The 19,717-nt window shown below is 40.8% G+C and overlaps 1 protein-coding gene across 5 annotated transcripts in view; it reads left to right on the forward strand.

Annotated features, from left to right (window-relative positions):
* The window catches only part of LSAMP (limbic system associated membrane protein), a 1,066,465-nt gene extending 1,046,901 nt beyond the window's left edge, over positions 1-19,564 (forward strand). For 2 of the 5 annotated variants that reach the window (XM_081539161.1, XM_081539169.1), the window contains one exon: positions 16,456-19,564. In XM_081539161.1, coding sequence (XP_081395287.1) covers positions 16,456-16,553 — 98 coding nt within the window. In that variant the 3' untranslated portion in view covers positions 16,554-19,564. Of the gene's footprint in view, positions 1-10,435; positions 10,469-16,455 lie in introns of all 5 variants that reach the window. The other 3 variants (XM_081539125.1, XM_081539136.1, XM_081539146.1) reach the window with 2 other exon arrangements.
* Positions 19,565-19,717: the final 153 nt, after the last annotated feature.

Genomic DNA, 19,717 nt, shown 5'->3' on the forward strand with positions numbered 1-19,717 from the left:
GATAACTGTGCCTTGACTGAATACCCATCCTGTGTACCATCCCGCCCTCTTTAGCCTGCAGGATGCTGAGCATCCCCACCCATGTGCTATGTTGGAAAGTTGCTTGGCCATTCTAAAGTGCTTTCTCAATTGTACATGTGAATGTTTGGAGGGCAGAAATGACTAAGGGAAAAAAGGAAAGCAAGAAAAGCAGTAGCTTTCACTTCTCTTTGTTGAATCACAACTTAGAGAGTAACTTGGGAGATGTGTTCTCGTCCCTGGAGTTCCTGAACACAGGTAAGTTCATTGTGGAAGGCTGTTGATTTCATGTCACAGTGCTGAAAAAGACAGCATGCTCTCACCCACTGGAGGTTGGTCTTCTTTAAGGACCAACCTTCCCATCTGTCATTAAATGAACACGTCACTTTCTATTCTGCGTTTAAATGTACTCTCCACTTGCCTTTGCTCTGTAAAGTTCCGTTTTTTGTGTTCTTGTTTTCTTTTCATCTGATTTTCAGCCATTAGGAACACCAGAAAGAAACTCCATTCTCGATGGGCAGTGCAAACTAGTTTCTGGCCCAGACGAAATTTATTTGACAATACACAGTATTTTGGTTACACTAGTCTTTCCCTCAAAAAAAAAAAAAAAGAAAAAAGTACCATCCTAGCACTTTCTATGTGTCAAGCTCTAGCTCTGAGCTAGGTACTTGGGAAGAGCTGTGAAAAGAAGTCAGACACGACCTCCACAATGATAGACCTTACAGACCTGCCAGGGCAGTGGTTGTTGATGAGCAGTTACGAGAAACTTTGCTAAGCTGAGGAGACCTGTGTGGTCTATGGAGAACTCAGCACAGGGACATCTTGGCTAACCTGGACCGGTCAGTTCTCTGATCAGTGAAAGTGAAGTTTAAAATTAAGGCAGAAAGAAGAGAAGGGAGAAAGGAGCAGAACATCCCAGGATTGCAGAGGATTAGAATCCAGAGACAGCTCAATAGTATCTAAATAATTTTTAAAATATGGGGGGAAAAAACCCAAATTTTTTTCCTAATATTTTCTTACTTTTCCTCATTTGCATCTAACCTGTTTAAAACCAAAAAAAAAAGTGATAAACCAGTGGAGTTAAAAGAGAGGAGATGGGCATTACTACCTGTTACACATTTAAGATAAGAAAGAGCAGCTGTCAAGTTGACTACAGACATGTTGTGGATAGTGTATACTATGTGGTAGGTGGTGTTACAGAGGTGAATTTTCTGGAGGATGCTGAGAGCCATTCTCTATCAGAGCATCTAGAGAAAGCTTTCAGCCTCTCAAAAAGGAGGTTTGACAATAGGCTTTTAAGTTAGTTGTAGGGGTGGTCAGGTCAGTTGGAGCCATCTGTGTTTTCCAGGAGCTGCTTGCTCTAGAACCTGGAGGTATATTATGTTTCAAGTCAGTGACACAGCAGGAATTACAGATAAATCCCTGAGGGGTCCTGGCACTCCCAGTAGTATAGTCACTGCCAAGGTTCCAAAGCAGAACCGCCTTCACCAAGTTCTCTGCCCTGCGGCGGTCAGTGCAGTGCTATAGACGCAGGCTCTGGGGTAACTCTGAGCGTATCACTGTTTTTTAATCCCTTATCTTCTTGTTTGTGAGAGCCTTAAAATCCCAGGAAATCTCACAAATTCACTTATCTCTGCATTCAAATTCCACAGCGAGTTACCTTGTTTCATGGTATTTGAATGTTTTTGGTTTCAAAACACATGAAATGAAAACACATATTACACGGATTAAGGACAGTCTTGAATCCCTTAGAATTTAAATCTAAAATGTATTCTGAAACGGATCTGCAATTCACAATTTAGAGCATGGAAACAGAGGAAGGAAGCCAGACAGGAGGCAAATCTCTAGAAACCTACACAAACCTGTACTTTTTTAAATCCTTTTTTAGCAAGTCAAATACATGAAGCCACAGAAGGCTTCAAAATGTGCATAAAATTATGTTTTTTCAACTGTAATCTACTTTGCCCCAGCAATAAGTAGATTCGGGGCTGGGAAGTAGCTCTTTATGAAATTAGATGACTGTTCTTTCATTCCAGTGAGGGCCAAATACCAGGATTTTACCCACAGGTGCGATGGGTGTGTTATAGGCACAGGAGCATAAGCATTTGTTTCTTCTTTAAGGCAAAGAGTTCGTGTCTGGCCCTAATAACTTACTGATTCAAAAAAATTTACTTCTGGAGTTTTTCTATCTTGTATGTATTTTTAGATGGAGTGGCCCAGGGAAATTCCTTTATTAAATTTACCCCATTGGGCATTCTCTAACATTTTAATTCACTGATTATTAAAAATTAAACCTCTCAGGCTAAATAAGAAACCTGCAGGATTTGAGCAGGCTGACATGCTATAAGAGACTTAATGAAACCCTCTCTTTATGCTGGGAGTGCTTAGTGAGCCTGTACTTTCTGGAACAGTCCATATCACCATCGAGCAGAGCCTGTAGCAGTTAAAGTCAATTCATGTATCTGTACTTACTCCACAGGGCAATTACTTCAAGCGTGCAGTCAGTGGGACCTCATAAACCCATATAATACATATTTTATTGTATTGTCATTTCATGCTGTAAAGACAATGTTCCTTATAGAAATTAGACCTCACCTGTCTTAGTTTCTCTTTAGTTTCACTGTATAATACCAGTGAACTATAAAGTGAGGGGGTGGGGAATTCAGTCTCCTTGTAATGATGTCAACTCAAAGCTAAAGAATCAGAAAATTATTATTTTCTTTTCCCCAGATTGAGGGGATTATTTTCTTTACCCCAGATTTGTTTTTATAAATAGCTTTTCATTCTTATAATAAATGTTATGCGTTTTCATTATGGAAGAACTTGAAAATATATGAAACTATAAAGAAGAAAATGAAGATTATATATAATCTCTCTCCTCAGAGATAACACCATTAATATGATAGAAACAAATGTTTGTCTGAATCTTTGAGCTGTCGGTGTATTATAACATATTTGAGTGAAAACACTTGACCCGTTCTCTGCGTTCTGCCCCTCTGAGGCTGGCCTAGCCCTGTGTCTTGCTCAAGGTCACAGAACAGTCAGGTCCAGGAGTCCCTGCCCCCAGGCCACTGCCCGCTCCACAGGGACCAGCACACCCTCCGCTCTTCCAGGTCCTGAGTCAAACCTGACTCACCCTGCAAGACATTTCCATTGAGTCACCTCCAGGGTTTCCAGTAAGAGTCCCCCTTCCTGAACCTCCTACTCTCTCTCTCTAAATTGGGGTATAAGACAAAGTTGTCTTCTTTTTAATGAGATGAACTTTTATTTTAAAAACATTTTCTCCGATTCTCTTTAGTATAGAACATAGTGGAGGGCTCGTCCACTAATTGATGAGAATAAGGAATGATTCTCAAATGTTTTATTATATAATAAGACATTATATCAACATTTGTTTTGCTTTGGATATACTCATTCATTCAACACTGAATTATCACCAGAATATCCAGGGTGGCAAAAAGCTTGATACATCATTCATGTCTCTGACTCACTTTGAAACAGCATTAAACTATCTGAAGTCCATTCCTGGTCATGGTCAATGATCAGAAGCCCCTAGGAGTATTTGAAAGTAGAGTGTAGGAGTCCTTTCTGACCCAAATATAGCTAAGGGGGAGGCCAACTTGCCTTCTCAAATATTGATGACATGCTGAGCTAAGACTTTTTAATTTCCCCAGCCAGTCTGGCATATTTCCCTAGTAGTCAGGATAGCGATTGACCTATGAACTAGGTAAGAAAACAGCTATAACCTTAAGGCTGAGGATTAGACCTATTTCTCTGTGTTGGATTTCCCCCAGAACCAGACCCAAAATGATCACTGAGATTCTCAGAGAACATTACTCTATAACTACTAGGCATTAGAGTTTATACAACATGGATATAGTACAAGAGAGAAAATTAAAACTCTACCAATCCAAATAGAAATCACAGGCATTTTTTTTTCCTATGTCAAAAGGAAAAATAATAATAATTCTTGTAAGTAGAAACTACTAATCCCTAAAGCCTCCAAGTAGAGCAGAGAAACCATTGAGAAAGAAATTAACAACTTTCAGAGTGTGGCTCTGAAAATTGAATTAATAAAAATGTCCCCCTTTTAAGCCAATATAATAGGAAAGGTTTTATTTTTCAAAATCTTGGCAAAAAAAAAAAAAAAGAGCACAAAACCACATAAATTCCCATGGAGGACATTTACAAATGTTATGCTTCAGGTCCTCAACATCAGTGAAGGAGGAAGTGGCACAGGGAATATTCTTACATGTTTATTTTATTAAACTTCTTAGTGATTTTAACTCCATCCCTCTCTCACGTTTCCCAGACAATTGGAGGATAAAACCCCTGTTGAATTCGGACCTTCCCTTTCTGCTGAACATACATCTTTGTTCATTCTGATACAGGAAACAAAACAAAAGTCCAGTTAGTTAAGTCCACTAATATGTTATTTTCAAAACCCAGGGCTCATCAGAAAGTTTAAAAAGAGTTGTGCCATGTGCAACAGAGAACATTTCCTTGTTTCAATGACTGTGGCAGGTTGAAAAGTGAGCCATTTATGTTCAAGTAAATACCCCAGAATTAGAACAACTGTGCAAACAATATAAACCCTCAAACTCTATATATCCTACCCATGAATTGGAATGAATGCTTATAAGCAGAGGATTAGAGGTAAGTTGTCAAAGTACTAAAAATCAATTCTTCTCCTCATGGGTTTGTTGTACCCTCACCTCCTCTCCCAGATAGAATTCAAAGAAGGCAAAATGCGGTAACTCTTCGTAAATATAGATACAGAAACTTCCTCAGGTAGTGAGGGAGTTGCTGCTGCTGCTGCTTACCAAACTGTAAATTCTAGAGCTTCCAATGAAGCATCTCTTGCCTTCACAACACTCACTTTAATGGCAAGAGACCTAGTCATACCCCATAGTGACAGATGAAAGGTAAGAAGAAATCTTCTGGATTTTGAAACAAACAAACAAACAAAAAGCTTGGGTTTTTATTTTCTAAGGTTTAAATTTCATGAGGATAATCATAAATAAAGCTCAGTCCTCCAGAAAATTTTCTACCTGCCAGGGATTTGGAGACTAATGAAAGAACCTCCTAGCCTCTTATTATTCTTTAAATGACTGTGAATTCCCAACAGTCATTTTGCCTTTGTGGTAAGGCATGGTGGTTTCAAAGAATAATATTTCCACCTACCTAGAATTTTAGAGAGGGCAGCTCTTAAAGTACTGATGGATTAATTCACTCGGTTACTCATTCATTTATTCGTTTATGTACTCAGACACTTATTCACCCAGTCTATTGAATACAGACTCTGTGCTGAAGAAATAGTGAGGCAGAGGCTACAGTAGTGAACGAGGAAGACGTCCTGCCAGTGAGCAAGGCTCACTCAGCCCTTTTTGATGCTGTGTGTGCTGTGTGCTAAGTCGCTTCGGTCGTGTCCGACTCTGTGTAACCCTATGGACCGTCACCCCGCCTGGCTCCTCTGTCCATGAGATTCTCCAGGCAAGAATACCGGAATGGGTTGCCATGCCCTCCTCCAGGGGATCTTCCCCACCCAGGAACTGAACCTGTGTCTCTTTTGTCTCCTGAATTGGCAGGCAGGTTCTTTATGACTAGTACCACCTGGGACATTTGTCTAACACAGCTGGTTGTAAAGAATCTGAAAGTCAAAAGTCAGAGACAGATTGGCATAAATAAATTTATCAAGGCACTTGCCTTTTCTAGTATTAAATTCTTTTCCCCATTACTGCCTCCTACACCCTCATCAGGAGCTGAGATCTAAGCATATGACAATAATGCGTTCACAGAATCTTAGAACTTTCTTTGTACTTGAACCCCCTAAAGTTTTGTCCATTGTACTGCTGCTGTAGATTTATCCTTTTATTTCATTGTTTAGACTGGCACTGCCATGCTTACTTGTTAAGTTTATTTGCTGAAGCAAAATTGACATGTGGAGCGAACTCTTCAGGAGAGGCATAAAAATGGTAGGTGTCAGGTATATTCTAATGAGTATATCCAGGAATCCCTACAGAACTGGTGTCCCTGGAAAGGCAATTTTACTCAAGAACTTGAGAGTGCCTTCATGTTGGAAAAGAAAGAATTACCGTCAGTTGTTAAGGACCAAAACTTTTTTTTTTGGTCTATAATAGGAAAGACTCCTTTTGAAAATAACAAAAATAATTTTTTTCACTACTGCCACCTGGTGGACAAAGGTAATTACTTTAGACGGCGCGAAGGAGCATGTCTTAGTATTACCACAAGATGGCAGCATACAACCAACTTTTCAAAGAGCCCGCCTCAAAAAACATTCAGAATTTTGCTCCTCAAAAGAGAACGGTCTACTCCAACAGAAGTGGACGAATAAGACATAATAATACAAAATAAAAATTCCATTCTCTTTTTTCTAAATACAAATGGAATTCCATGTCTTAAGATCGTTAGTCTTTCACAAACTATGTCATTCATTGCCATAGGGAAGACTTCCTAAACTTTAACTGGCAGTTTGCTTTTTAAAGATAACTTAAACAAGAGTATATTTTTTATCTGATTTTTAAAAATATTTTCTTCATAGAGTGTAAAGTTTGAACAATGTTTTTAAATTCTTTTGTTAAATTATTTTTAATCAACTAGTAAGGCAGTGTCTGTTCCCATTTAGGACATTCAGACTTTTGCTCAAGTCTGTTCCCTTTACTGGTTAACCTATTGCTAGTTTTCTCCTGGCCAAAATACTCCCTAATCAGTCTGTTTCATTATCACTTCAGTGTGCTAGCATCTTGTTTTGTTCATCCGTAGGGCTCTAGATTTAAAAAAAATTTTTTTTGAACCAGGACTGCCATGGCTGACTTTGAAGATCTGTTTTTCTCTTTTTCCACAAGACTTTTCCTGACAGTCTCCTCAGTAAGGGATTTTTACCATGAATCTGACAACAACAACTCTTATTTATTGAACAATTAGCATGTGTCTGGCAGCATTCCAAGCAGAGTATGATAATTATCTAAGTGATCGAACAAAGCTGTTGTTGTTTAGTCAATAAGTCTTGTTAATCTCTTTTTCGACCCCATGGGCCGTAGCCCGACAGGCTCCTCTGTCCATGGGATTTCCCAGGCAAGAATACTGGAGTGAGTTGCCATTTTCTTCCCCAGGGGATCTTGCCAATCCAGGGATTGAACCTGGGTCTCCTGCATTGACAGACAGATTCTTTATCACTGAGCCACCACGGAAGCGCCAGAACAAACTTATAGGAAGAATGCAATTAAACCTACTTTACAGTTGATGAAACGGAGGCAAAAAGAAATGAAGTGATGATTTCTAGTTAAGCAGAAGTGTTGGTTTCCCTGCCTGCCCAGGTTCTTGAACAATTGCTTGGAATTATTCTGTGAGACCTGGGATGGACCATGGGAAACCTCAGGGGTTCTTTACATGAAGATGATCCCATCAGGGAATCTAAACCCTTGGGGTGAAGAGCATCACTCTGTGACCCTGAGATACTGCTGCTGTGTTCAGTCATGTCTGACTCTTGCAACCCCATGGGCTATAACCCACCAGGCTCCTCTGTCCATGGGATTTCCCAGACAAGAATACTGGAGTGGGTTGTCATTTCCTGCTCCAGGGGAGAAGAGATCAAACTTACATCTCTTGCGTCTCCTGCATTGGCAGATGGATTCTTTACCACTGCACTACCTGGAACCTTGAGAGGTCCTTATAAATTCTAAAGAATGATAAACCAAAGAATTTGAGCAAAGAAAGAGAAGAAGTTGTACTTTGCACAGGAGCAGAGCCAAACTTTCCCCAGTCAATATTGAATCATAGAAATGTCTCAGTGATAACCCTAGAGTTATGTAGGCTATACTTACTCAGCCTTGCTATCATAAAAATTCCAGAGGGGTATTGTGAATAATGAACAGAGTTCTCCCTGGAGAAGTGGGAGCCCTGAACTTCAGTCTCAGCTCTGCCTCTTGCTGTCTGTGTGACCTTGGGGAACTGATTAACCTGTCTGGGCCTCAGTTTCCTCATATTTTGATGAGCAATTCTCTACAGAGACTTTGCAATATTTGAAGGCAATATGCTGATTTTAAAGAAAAGTTGTGAGAACAGGTATTATGAAAGAAAACAGGTGTCAGCATGTTTAATATACAAATGAAACGTTGCCAGTCAGGTGATCTGTGTGGTCAACAGGTGGACACCAGCATTTTAAGTCTTAATAGAATCCGGCTTCACTCCTAAGGTGACAGTGTCCTCAGTAGCTGGCTTCCGCTAGAAGAGGAGCAGAAATCGTGCTCCAGTCTTCTGAATGGACCTCCATCCTTCTGCAAGTAATGGACTAGCTCTTCAAGGACAGAAGGGCAGGTGCTGATGGCTTTGAAGAGTGCACCAGCAGTCATGATATAAAAGAACAGTCACACACCCCAACCTGCCCCGCCCCACATCTGTCTTCACTTGTGGACACAGTTTGCTCTATGAACAGCCCAGCAGATGCTGAATAGTAGCCAAACATTTTCAAAACTTTGGATGATAAGACAATGGTGCCCTTCTTATAGCCATCATGAGAATGCTAGAAAACATTGGGCTGTTTGAGACTTCTCCTTGTGATCTCCTTAGATCATAAAGGCAAAAGGAAAATCTGCGAGGGAGAGGATTCATAGGTTGCACTGAACCTCAGAAACTTTGCAGACCTGATTCTGAAGCTCTGACCCCTTTGTGCTAAATCAGAGGATAATGATTTTAGCTACTCAGATTCTCTGTTGTTTTAACAGAGTCTCAGCTCCCCTGTGAGAAGGATGCCTGGCGTGTCTTTATTTTTCTCATGTTTCAGTGATTTGGCCCGTTCTGTTTCGGTCCGTTGTGTATTCAGAGTGCCGTCATCCATTAGCTGTGCCAACAAGGGAGCAGTAACAGACACAGTTCCTGCTTCCGTGGAACTCATAGTCCACTCGTGAAATAAGCATTCATCAAAACACCAGACAAGTACATTTGAAATTAAAACTGAGATGAGTGTTGTGAAGGAGAACAGAGCTTATAGTAGAGGGACTTCATTTTACCAAGGAGACTAAGGAAGACTTCTCTGTGGAATTTGTAACTAAATTTTGACAGGTGAGTGGGATTCCTAGTAGAGATATCATCAGGCCATAGACCCCACAACAAAGAAAACGGGGTACCATGGAGCATCAGGAAGGTTTGTGGGCTGGGATGCAGAGATAATAAACATTGATGAGGCTGGAAAAGTGAAAGGGCAGAGCCATACATGTCATGCTAAGTATTTTGGTCTTTATTCTGGAAGTCATGAGAAAGCATAAGCCAGTTTCAAGCAGGACAGTGAGGTGACTGGTTCCAAATCCAAAGCTTCTTTTTCGCTTCCGAGTCCAGGTCACTTTATGCCCTTAGTGAAAGCATGCCACTCAGGGATGCAGGGCTGCATTCTGATCCTCACAGAGAAGAAAACCTATGTCCAGCTTCCACGGTTTGGGCTCCTATATCTGATCAATCGTCCAGTTGGTCCTGAAATTCAAAGTATCCTATGGAAATTTTCCATATTTACTTCTAAATATCGAGGAGTGCTGTGCTTTAATTGATCAAGATACTTAAAAGGTAATCCAAGCATTTTCCCTATAGAAGCTCTCCCAATACTGAGAGTTATTAATACACTCAACAAGTATTTATTGAATAGCTGCTACATGCTGGGCTCTGATCTAGGCACCAGGTTGACAAGATACGCACTGTGGCTGCCTTCATGGAGATAAACTGAACAAGTAAGTAAGTAAATGCGTAACATGGTGAAAAGTAGGGATCAGGACTATTAATATGAGCAAACCAGGGTAAAATAACAAGAAGTCACAGAGGATACCGTTTTTGAGAAGATAATGGGGGAAATCCTTCCTGACATTTCAGCAGAAATCTGAATGAAGTGACTGAGCGGGCCAGGCAGAGGTCTGGGGAGGGACATTCCAAGCAGGTGCGAGGGCAAAGGTGGTAATGTTGGAAGGGATTTAGTGTGTTAGAAAAAAGGTAGAAAAGAAAAGGAAGAAAGGTAATCAGTGTGAGCAGAGCAAACCAGGCGCCAAATGGTAGAATGGGGTTGGGGGTGGGGAGGCAGACACAACCTCTCATTTGGCTACATTGCAGTCAAGAGTCCTTTCATCTGCCATACTCAGAGTTCTGGTACTTGTCTGCACTCATCACATGTTACATCAAGTATCTGTAGCTGCAAATTGTTTTTGCCACCTCCAACTGCACATTTGTTACAACAAAGCAGCCTCTGTCCATGTACCTTTCTTTCAGTCTCTACCAGTATATGTTCCTATGAGCGTGTTCTTTTCACCTTTCCTCTCATTCTCCTTTCAGTGGAGAGTACCAGACTACCTTTGTGCTTCCTCTCAATTGATTCAGAATTTTTTACCTGTTTTTGTTTTGCTAAATGTTTCCTTTTTAGAAATTGGCACCACCGTGCACTTCAAGCAAAAAGGTATGGTTCTTATTTCTGATTCCCTTCTGTATGGTAAGAGTCCACAGCAATACATTGGAGCCTTATACACGAGATTATTCCCTACTGATAATTTGTGATAATAATTTCCATAACACATTTGCCAATATTTTCCCCAAACTGTGAACTTTCTCATTTACAAAAAGCCTCTGATCCAACAGTGACCCCTCTATTGCTTTTGACTTATTCATTTTTGAATCTCTGGAGCTGAGCAAGTTAGTCCCTCTCCCATCGTCCTTAAGTTCCCCCTTGGTTAACTCCTGCAGAGCCACACTTTTGGAAATGTTCACTTCCCAGGGACAGGGCTCTCAGTTGAGACAGAGAGTCCGCTTCATCACCCCTCATTGACTGTTGAAGCAGATATATTGCTCAAGGAGATAAAGTAGGGGCTTCAAAAATGAAGCATTTGAGCTTTCCTTATTCCCTCCTGCCAGAACCTTCTCCCAGGTCTTCATGTACCCTCGCCCTGCCACCCTATACCCAGGCTGCCGGGACATCTGGCAACTGCCTTTTTGTGCCGTCAAACTGCCTTATGTAGCTCTGTCAGCCACGTGGCACGTGATTCACACACTTCCCCCTACAAAGACAACACAGTCAGGTCAACACTTCATGACATGGACCCTAAGATTCAAACAGTTACCAATTCTGATGTGTCATCTTTACAAGACAAACAGAAATCTCTAACAGTGTCTGTCCCCATACCAGAGTCATAGAAAAATCTGTGTGGCAGGCACCACCCTACATGAATCTTCACGGCCACCCACTTGGATTGATAAGTGTCTCCTGTGAAGACATCTTGTCTGAGTGTCAAAGGGGCTGAAGCTATCAAGATCACTCTCAAGAGTGCAAACCTATTCTTATGGTCCTTAAACCCAACCAGGCAACGAACCTCAGAGACTGTGGACCAGCTTTGTTGGCTTCCCCCAGGAAAGGGCCAGCACCTAGTTTATGACCAGTGCTAGCAAGCCCTCACAGAATGCACCAGGGAGGACGTGACCAGAAATATGTATATAGGATCAAGATTATTTGGGACAAGAGGTATAAACTGATGTCCTCTTCATATCTTCTTCTCTCTGCAGCGCCACGATTGTCTATTACATTTGAATCTTAAGTTACTGGTATTGGTAGAACACAATGATACCACAGAGCTTTGGAGTGGAGGGAAAAATAGAGCATGCTATTTTTTTTTTAATTTAAATTAAATTTAAAACAAAAATTCCTAGTGTCACTCAAAGGAAAGTAATGGCCTAAAGTTTCAAGATTTTGCAAGTCAAAATATTTGATGTTGTTTTGATGGAAAAGGTGTGATAATTCCAACTTCATTGTGCGAATACTTCAGACTTACCCAAGACCATCTTTATAGAAAAGGGAGATAATGCATAAAGAATTATGTAGATGGAACCCAGATTTATTTCCAAGACACACTGCTCAAAGAAAACATCAGTATACCCCCTCTTACAAATTGCTCCAGCCTGGAAATTACAGACTCTCCCCCCCAGTGGCGGAGAAGGCAATGGCACCCCACTCCAGTATTCTTGCCTGGAGAATCCCAGGGACGGCGGAGCCTGATGGGCTGCCGTCTATGGGGTCGCACAGAGTCGGACACGACTGAAGCGACTTGGCAGCCCCAGCAGCAGCTCCCCAGTGGATTCCTTCACGCAGAGGAAGCTGTACTGGCAGAAAATGGTCAGCAGGTGGCACCAAAGTCAGTCTTTTTCCCTTTAAATGTGGCTTCAGGCTACTGAGGGGGCCTCAGCCTGGGCCTCTAGATAATATCTAAGAGACATTTAGTAGATTTTTTTTCTCTTTTGTTTAAAAATTGTTTTGCATGTTGTTTATGTTTTTATTTTAGTCATTTTGTCAATCCTTAATAATTCTAAGGAGAGTTTGAGCTTAAATTCACCTGGCCCTTCTTTTCTTGTGTGGCTGAACTATGTATAGGAATAAAATGATAGATGATCTGGTTTCCTTAATGACTAGAAGGAATTCCCAAGGATTGCTGAGTGTGTGATTAATTGTTTTTTGAATAAATCTGATTCCAAATCCTGCAAAAGAGTCCGAAGTACTCAGCAGAAGCAACAGAAATGTGTTGGTCACATTGAATCACAAAGTGTCTCCAAGGACACACTCTTTAAAGCAGGTGCTGAACAATCACCTTGTCCATTTGTTGAGATTTACTGAAAGACAAATCAATTGGCTTAGCATCCTACATCTAATTTGTAGTGTAGAAACATGCCCCCAAAGTCTCAGATCTCAGAATTTCAGGATGTTCTATCAATCTTGCCCTTAATCACCAATTCCCTTGGATAAGCATTGTCCTGCATTCACTTTGATACAGAGTCTCAACTATCTTTGGAGTTGAGAAACTTGACCTGGTGTGTTGACTCAAGATTCCCACTCCTGCTGCAGCTAAATTTTGCACTTTTCATGTCAAACATTAAAAGCCTTGACCCAGTTCACAAGCCAGTGGCTTTGATCCAGAGTGTATTGATCCAGGTATTTCATGCCTTCCTGTAACACAGAGTTCCAGAGTTAATAACAATAATGACAATCTTGTTGTTGTTGCTCAGTTGCTAAGTCATGTCTGACTCTTTGGACTGCAAATTTTGCTCAAACTCGAGTCCATTGAGTTGGTGATGCCATACAACCATCTAATCCTCTGTCGCTACCTCTTATTAAATGTTTACTAGATAAACACACATACACATATATACATATATATATAGGATGTGGCTAAATACCAAAATATGATTTTTTTATGTTATGTGAAAAACATGTAGCAATTTTTGAATTGTGGTTCTATTTGCTCATCTATTCTTAAGGCTAATTTATGTTTGCAGACTCTTGCTTTCATTATATCTGTCTGTATAAAAGCACTTGCTGAGTGTGGCCATCTGGTGTGGGAAATAAGATTTATCATTTGCATTTCCACAAATAAGCACAAATTTCATAACTATGAACTAAAACATAATTAATGATTTTGCTGATGATTCCTGCCTGAAATAGCCATTAACTGAAGTAGTCTCCTATGCAGTCATATATACATGTATCTGTAATTGTATACACACTTGTGTCGATTCCCCAACCACCACCCGTTTACCCTTGTATTTTTTCAAGCCTATTTATTTACTCTCAAAACCAATTATGAAAAGAACAAGTCATATAAGCACATCAAATAGCTATATGAGAGCACTTAATGCACTTAATAAATAATAATTGATAGAGATGAAACTATCTTTCAGAAAGCAACAAAATATATTTCAAATATGTAATAACAGTTCTATTAGAAATAAAACTAAAGGTTATTAAAAGAGTCATACTAAGATTCCCTATGTGTAACATAGAATAGCATGTAAGAGTAATAGCTAATTGTCAATTTTGTGTGTTAAAAGAACTTTAACATGTGTATATCATATGTGTATATGAGTATGCATATAACAAATATACTTCTCTTGGTATCTCCACATATATGTACATACATTAGCAAGAATGTTATATGTGAACATGTGTATCTAGGTTCATATATGCATATGTCATATTTTTCAGTGATGGCATTTTTGTTTCTTCAAATATTTACTATCCTTCAAATAAAATGGTTTAAGACTAGACTTTTTAGGTTCCCCCAGGTACCACTCAACTCCAAGATGTCTGAAAGATAATCCAACCCGTCCCAGCACTAAAAATGAGATTAAGGAAATAGGCAGAATTGAGGCTGAAAACCTGTGTTCAAAGGATCCCTGGGGCAAAACAAAAATCATCCTTGCTTAACCCTGTCTGGCCTCAATTTGTGTGTAGTCTTTCTGTGTTTGGGAAGCATCACTGACACACTAATCCAAACAAATGTGCCACAGAACTCATGACATCTAAAGCCTAGAGAGAAATTAAAATGATAGGGAATTGCATTGCCATCAGGCTGGAGGCCCTGGGGAGGGGCCATTAAAGGAGCTTAAAGGTCCCCAAAGGCCAAAAAGAATGGTGTGTGTGCCGGGTTGGGGGTGGGGGGTGAATTAGGAAAAACATTGACTTAATACCTAGATTCTAGTGCCCAGTCAGCATTACTAATCAGGTGCTTTATGCAGAATGCATAACCTTTTTGAACCTTAATTCCTCATGTAAGGCATGAACCTGAAGGTAGCTAAAGTGTCTTATTAATATAATCCTACAGTCATTCAGAAAACTTGAAGAATTGATTGAATATTTAAATCGTTTATTCTGTGTTTCCATAGCTCCACACATAACAACACTCAAAAGCTCATTTTATACTGTAACTATGCTATTCAAACTTTATATATAGATTATATATTAAGTAGGATTTTTAATATTCTCAATAAGACATTTCAGTAAAAAAAAAAATTGAAAATCATTTTTTCAAAGATAATGGATACCTTCCTGTCGCTTTGTTTGTTCTGGGCCACTGTTTTAAACAAACCCAGATTTCATTTGCCGAATGTTTGACAGGAGACTCAGGGCACCCCTTCCCCACATAACCTCACTGCAGCAGTGACAGGCACAGACTCTAGAATCAGTCGCTGGGGGAAAGCCCAGCTCTCTGCTTACTGTGTAAGCTCATGTGGTGAGCTTAACTTCTCTGTGGCTCCCTTATCTCACTGGAAAGCAGGGTTCACTAGAGGACCTGCCTTGTAACATGGTTGTGTGCTTATATTTGTGAAGCATTTTTAACAGGACTTGTAGTAAATGCTATGTAGTTGTTTCTTGATTGTCTTTGGTTGCTGTTGTTCCTATAATATTATTTGTATTAATATGTGAAACATAGATGGGAGAATATTCTTATATTCAACATTTTCCCAGTTATTTTGTATCTGACCTGGTATATTTGTAGACAATGTTCACACGCCAGAGGATGCTTCCATTGCACCTGCACAAGTACAAACACCCACACTCACATACACCCTCATTCACACATATTCATCTCCTTAAGTGCCCTCAAAACCTCCAAGTGACCCGTAGTTACAATGACACCATTTTTTCCTTTTGAATGTCATGTCTAAGCATACAGTCTTAAATCCAAAAGTCTCTGTTATGAAAAACTTTTCCTCTTGTAATGAATCTAAACAAACTGAACTATACAAAAGGAGAAAATGCAACAAGCAAAGCATAGGAGGCAAGCTCTAGACCTACAGTCACTGCCTCAGTTCTTTCTGTGTAAACACACAAATCCCTTACCCACTCTCTTCTCCATTTGCACACCCACATCCCCCAAATTCTGTCAACATTGGGAAAACTCAGGCTGGCAGTGGGAAACCCACAGATAGCGCCTCCAGGATGAATTCTGGGCAAGTGCAAGTCTCAGCTCTGCTCCAGTTTGGACCTGCCTGGCTAGGTTTGTGTGTTTTTGTTGTCATCATCGTTAGTTTTTAAAGTGTCAAATGAAGGGTTTGGACCAGACGACCCCCTGCTGCTGCTCAAAATCCCACCATGAGTTGACTTATTTTCTGCCTTGCAGCTAAGGTGCCACCCAGCCAAAAAACATTACTTTAAAACAATTCATCTCCCCATTAACAAATAAATAGCTACTGTCACCACCACCAGCCCTCCTCTGCCCCCTGGAGAAGAGAGCATCACAGACTGGTTCCACATTTTATTGATGGAGATGCTGTGGTGAATCAGCTGGAGGAGCCCGTGTCCGGCTGCTGAAGGACCCTCAGCAATGCTTGGAATCTTAATGAGCGCTGACATCCCACTGCTGTGCAGAGCAGAGAGTGCAGGATAAATTTTGGCGGAGAGGAGACTGATCCAGCATCACACAAGATACCCCTTAAGATACTTATAGCTCAACCAGAAGTATTTAGAAAAGATGGTGATTCCTTCTTAGACTGTATATAAGTGTCCTCCCTGATTTTGAGATGCTGGTACATGGCCTAGTCTTACCTTTGAAATAAGGTCAGTTGTGACATAGAGTGGACCGGATGTATTAATAATTACTTTCTTTTCTCTCTTTTGCCCTGCAGGACCTGGGTCGGTGAGAGGAATAAATGGATCCATCAGTCTGGCCGTACCACTGTGGCTGCTGGCAGCATCTCTGCTCTGCCTTCTCAGCAAATGTTAATAGAATAAAAGTTTAAAAATAATTAAAAAAAAACACAAAAATGCGTCACACAGGATACAGAGCGAGAGAGAGAGCGAAATGGGGGGAGACTGTTTCTTTCACAACTTTGTGTGTTTATAAATGAAGGGGAAAATAAGAAAAAGAAGAAAATACGTTTAAAACAATTTTAAAATCCATCGATCAAAATTGAAGTATAAGTCCAGGTGGGAAAAGTTCTACCAAGAAATGTGTATATCTAAGCAAATGTAGACTGTGTAAAGACTCCATCACGTAAGGAGATTTGATGTTATAAAAAAATGACAAGTGAAGAAGTACCAGATGGGTATTAACCCCCCACCACACGCACACACACACACACACACACACACACACACACACACACACTTTATCCTTCCTTCATCCTTTTTCATCTGCGGGGAAAGAAAACAATACGGTCTTGCCTTGGTGTTTATACTTCCAACATCATTTTATTCTGTTTTTTAATTTGAGCTGACGCATAGCCATTCAGACTATCAGTGGAATCCATGCTGGAGTCCTACCCTGACCCTTTATCTGGGTTTCCTGCTTCCACCCTCCCTCCAACTTTTAAGACCATCTCCGTGTTCGATCTCCCCCGCATCCGTGCCGGATACCTGCTCTCTATCCTCACCCCGGCCGCGTCCCTTCACTCCCACCCCCTGACCCCCACCTCCCAGCACTCGTCCTGCCGCGGATGCTAGAAAGTGCCATTTTAATTCTCCCCACTGTGCGCGCGTGCCGTCTCTCTCTCTCTCTCTCAACGTGGGTGTACGTGTGTGGGCGTGTGCGCCTCTCTCTAAAGCATGCCGAGGGAATGGTCCACGTGTACATAGACTCATTGTGCTGTAGATACTGTCCCTCACTGTAACCTTGAGATGCGGCTGTGACGAGGTGCTGGGGGCCGTGGGAGGGGAAGGAGGCAAGGAGCAGAGCCGCTCCCCCATCCATGGCTGTCACTGGACCTCAGCGTGTATTTCAGACCAAGCTGTGTCCCCACCTACGGGCAGAACCTCATCTTCCTCCCAGTCCAGTCATCAGAACCCAGTCCAGAGTCACTCAGATTATCACTGTCAATGAAAGTGCCTACTATTGACGGGGTGAGCAAACAGTAGAAAGAATCAGTGATGCGGATGAGGTGACCTAGGACAGAAGTTTCTGATTTCACTCTTGTTTCACGAGTGAGTCTGAAGGATTCATGTACTTCCCAGCTTTTTGCAGACTTGGTCCTGCTCTGCCGCAGGAGTAGCAGATATGGAGCAAATCCCCAGAAGTGGGAAGATCTCCAAGGGTTACGTCCTAGTGAAAGGATGCTGAGCCACGCGGAGATCCTCAGCAGCCCTGTTTTGCCCCCTCTGCAGTCTTCAGTTAACACTGCATTTGCTCCCATGGATTTCCCTAAGCAGAGATGTTCCCATATTTCAGATAAAATACAGTGAGCCGTGAGCAAGACAAGAGAAGTACAGATCCCCAGGTCCCGACTCATGTGGTAGAAATACTGTGACAGTCCCAGTACAAAGCACTGGCCATAACAAAAGGGAAATCTACTCCTTGTGCTCCTTTGCAGCTCTGTCCTGGTCTAGCCTAATACTTGATTTGATTGCCCACGTCATCTCCCTTCTCATCCACAGATGGTGTTTGCAGCACTGCTGTTGATAGTACTCCATCCTTATCCTATGCCAGGCCACTAGGAACAGCACTGTATTCCATCTTTCCTACTTACTTTTGGCTTCTGGTCTCCTGAAAAAGATACAGTGGGAGATATGATGTCTAAGTTTACATATACAAGAGACATCTTATTGTTAACACTGAAATATGAGTTAGTTCTCAACCAGAAGAGCTGAGAAACTTGTATCATTTAGGCAAAAGCTGTATACATACCACAAAACTTGACATCACCACCACACCAGAAGGATTTTCTTAGGAAAAGCCTTACAGAGAGAGCTCCCCATGTGTAGATATCTTTGTCAGGAAACCAACCATTGCTTTTACTTAGACTAATAGGCATTGCAAATGGCTCATTAGTGAGAAGACATAGGATTGTTGTTGAGGTCATAATGGAATGTATTGCAGCAGAGCCAAATATGGTACCTCACCAAGTCTTAGAACCTGGAAAATGGCTGTTATATGATGTAAAACAGGAAGCTTCATAACTGCAAATCAGAAAAGGAAGGAAGAAAGGGAAGAGAGAAGGAAGGAAGAACTAGAAAGAAAGGGAGTGAGGAAGAGAAAAAGGAAGAAAGGGAAGGAGTATAGAAGGAGAGTGAGGAGGAAGGAAGGAAAATAATAAATCTGAAATTTATCGTGATAGATTTTATTAATTGAAGGCTCTTTGCAATGAGTCTTGTCTTTAAAGGTAATGATCTCCTGATGAGTGGTACTTTTAATCTCTTCTATGGGATTCTATTGTTTTAAAAGCCTATCATCAGACTTCTTTTATGATTTTGCAATTTAGACATGAAACAGAAGGACAAATTGGACATGGGAGAGGGTAAAAGTATTTGTGGCAGATCCTGGCATAGGACCAAAATTCTTATCCAAGGTGGTAGCTACTTAAACATAGAGAAGGTGAACCTTATTCCTAGGCAGCATCAATTTATTGACAATCAGGGATTTCTCTAACAATTTAGTCTTCTTAGTACAGGAATAAAAGCTTATCATCCTTGATGATCAATATTTCCCATATATTGAAGAGTCTACCACATCCTTAAGTGGAAGCTTTAGTGGAGTGCATGCTAATTTAAAGATACATAAGAAAAGAAAAGTAACAGGAGTTAATTCAGTTTAGTATCAATTTCAGGAATAGATCCCCATGGCATGTCACAGGTTTTTCATCACACACCTAGATTTCTTATTGCCTCTACCCTATCCTAAAGACAAGGTCTTGGCTTTATGGAAGGAGATCCTCATTGAAAAGAATGTCTTTGCCTTGTCAGCACCATTTGTTCCCTGAATTTTATTAAAAATGGTCCGTATATTAAACGTAATTAAACATGTATTGAATATTGTGGTGTTTGCATATATCTCTGGTAGGATCTGGGAATTTTGTCCTGTCTCCCATTTCAGAGCGATCGTTGACCCCAGAAATTTCATAGGTTTGAGGATGTTTTTAAGCAATGTGAAAAATGGAAGAGGACATAGTTTGGAAA

The sequence above is a fragment of the Giraffa tippelskirchi genome, chromosome 2 (genome assembly GCF_054371585.1).
Source record: "Giraffa tippelskirchi isolate mGirTip1 chromosome 2, T2T-mGirTip1v1.2.pri, whole genome shotgun sequence".
Classification (NCBI taxonomy): domain Eukaryota; kingdom Metazoa; phylum Chordata; class Mammalia; order Artiodactyla; family Giraffidae; genus Giraffa; species Giraffa tippelskirchi.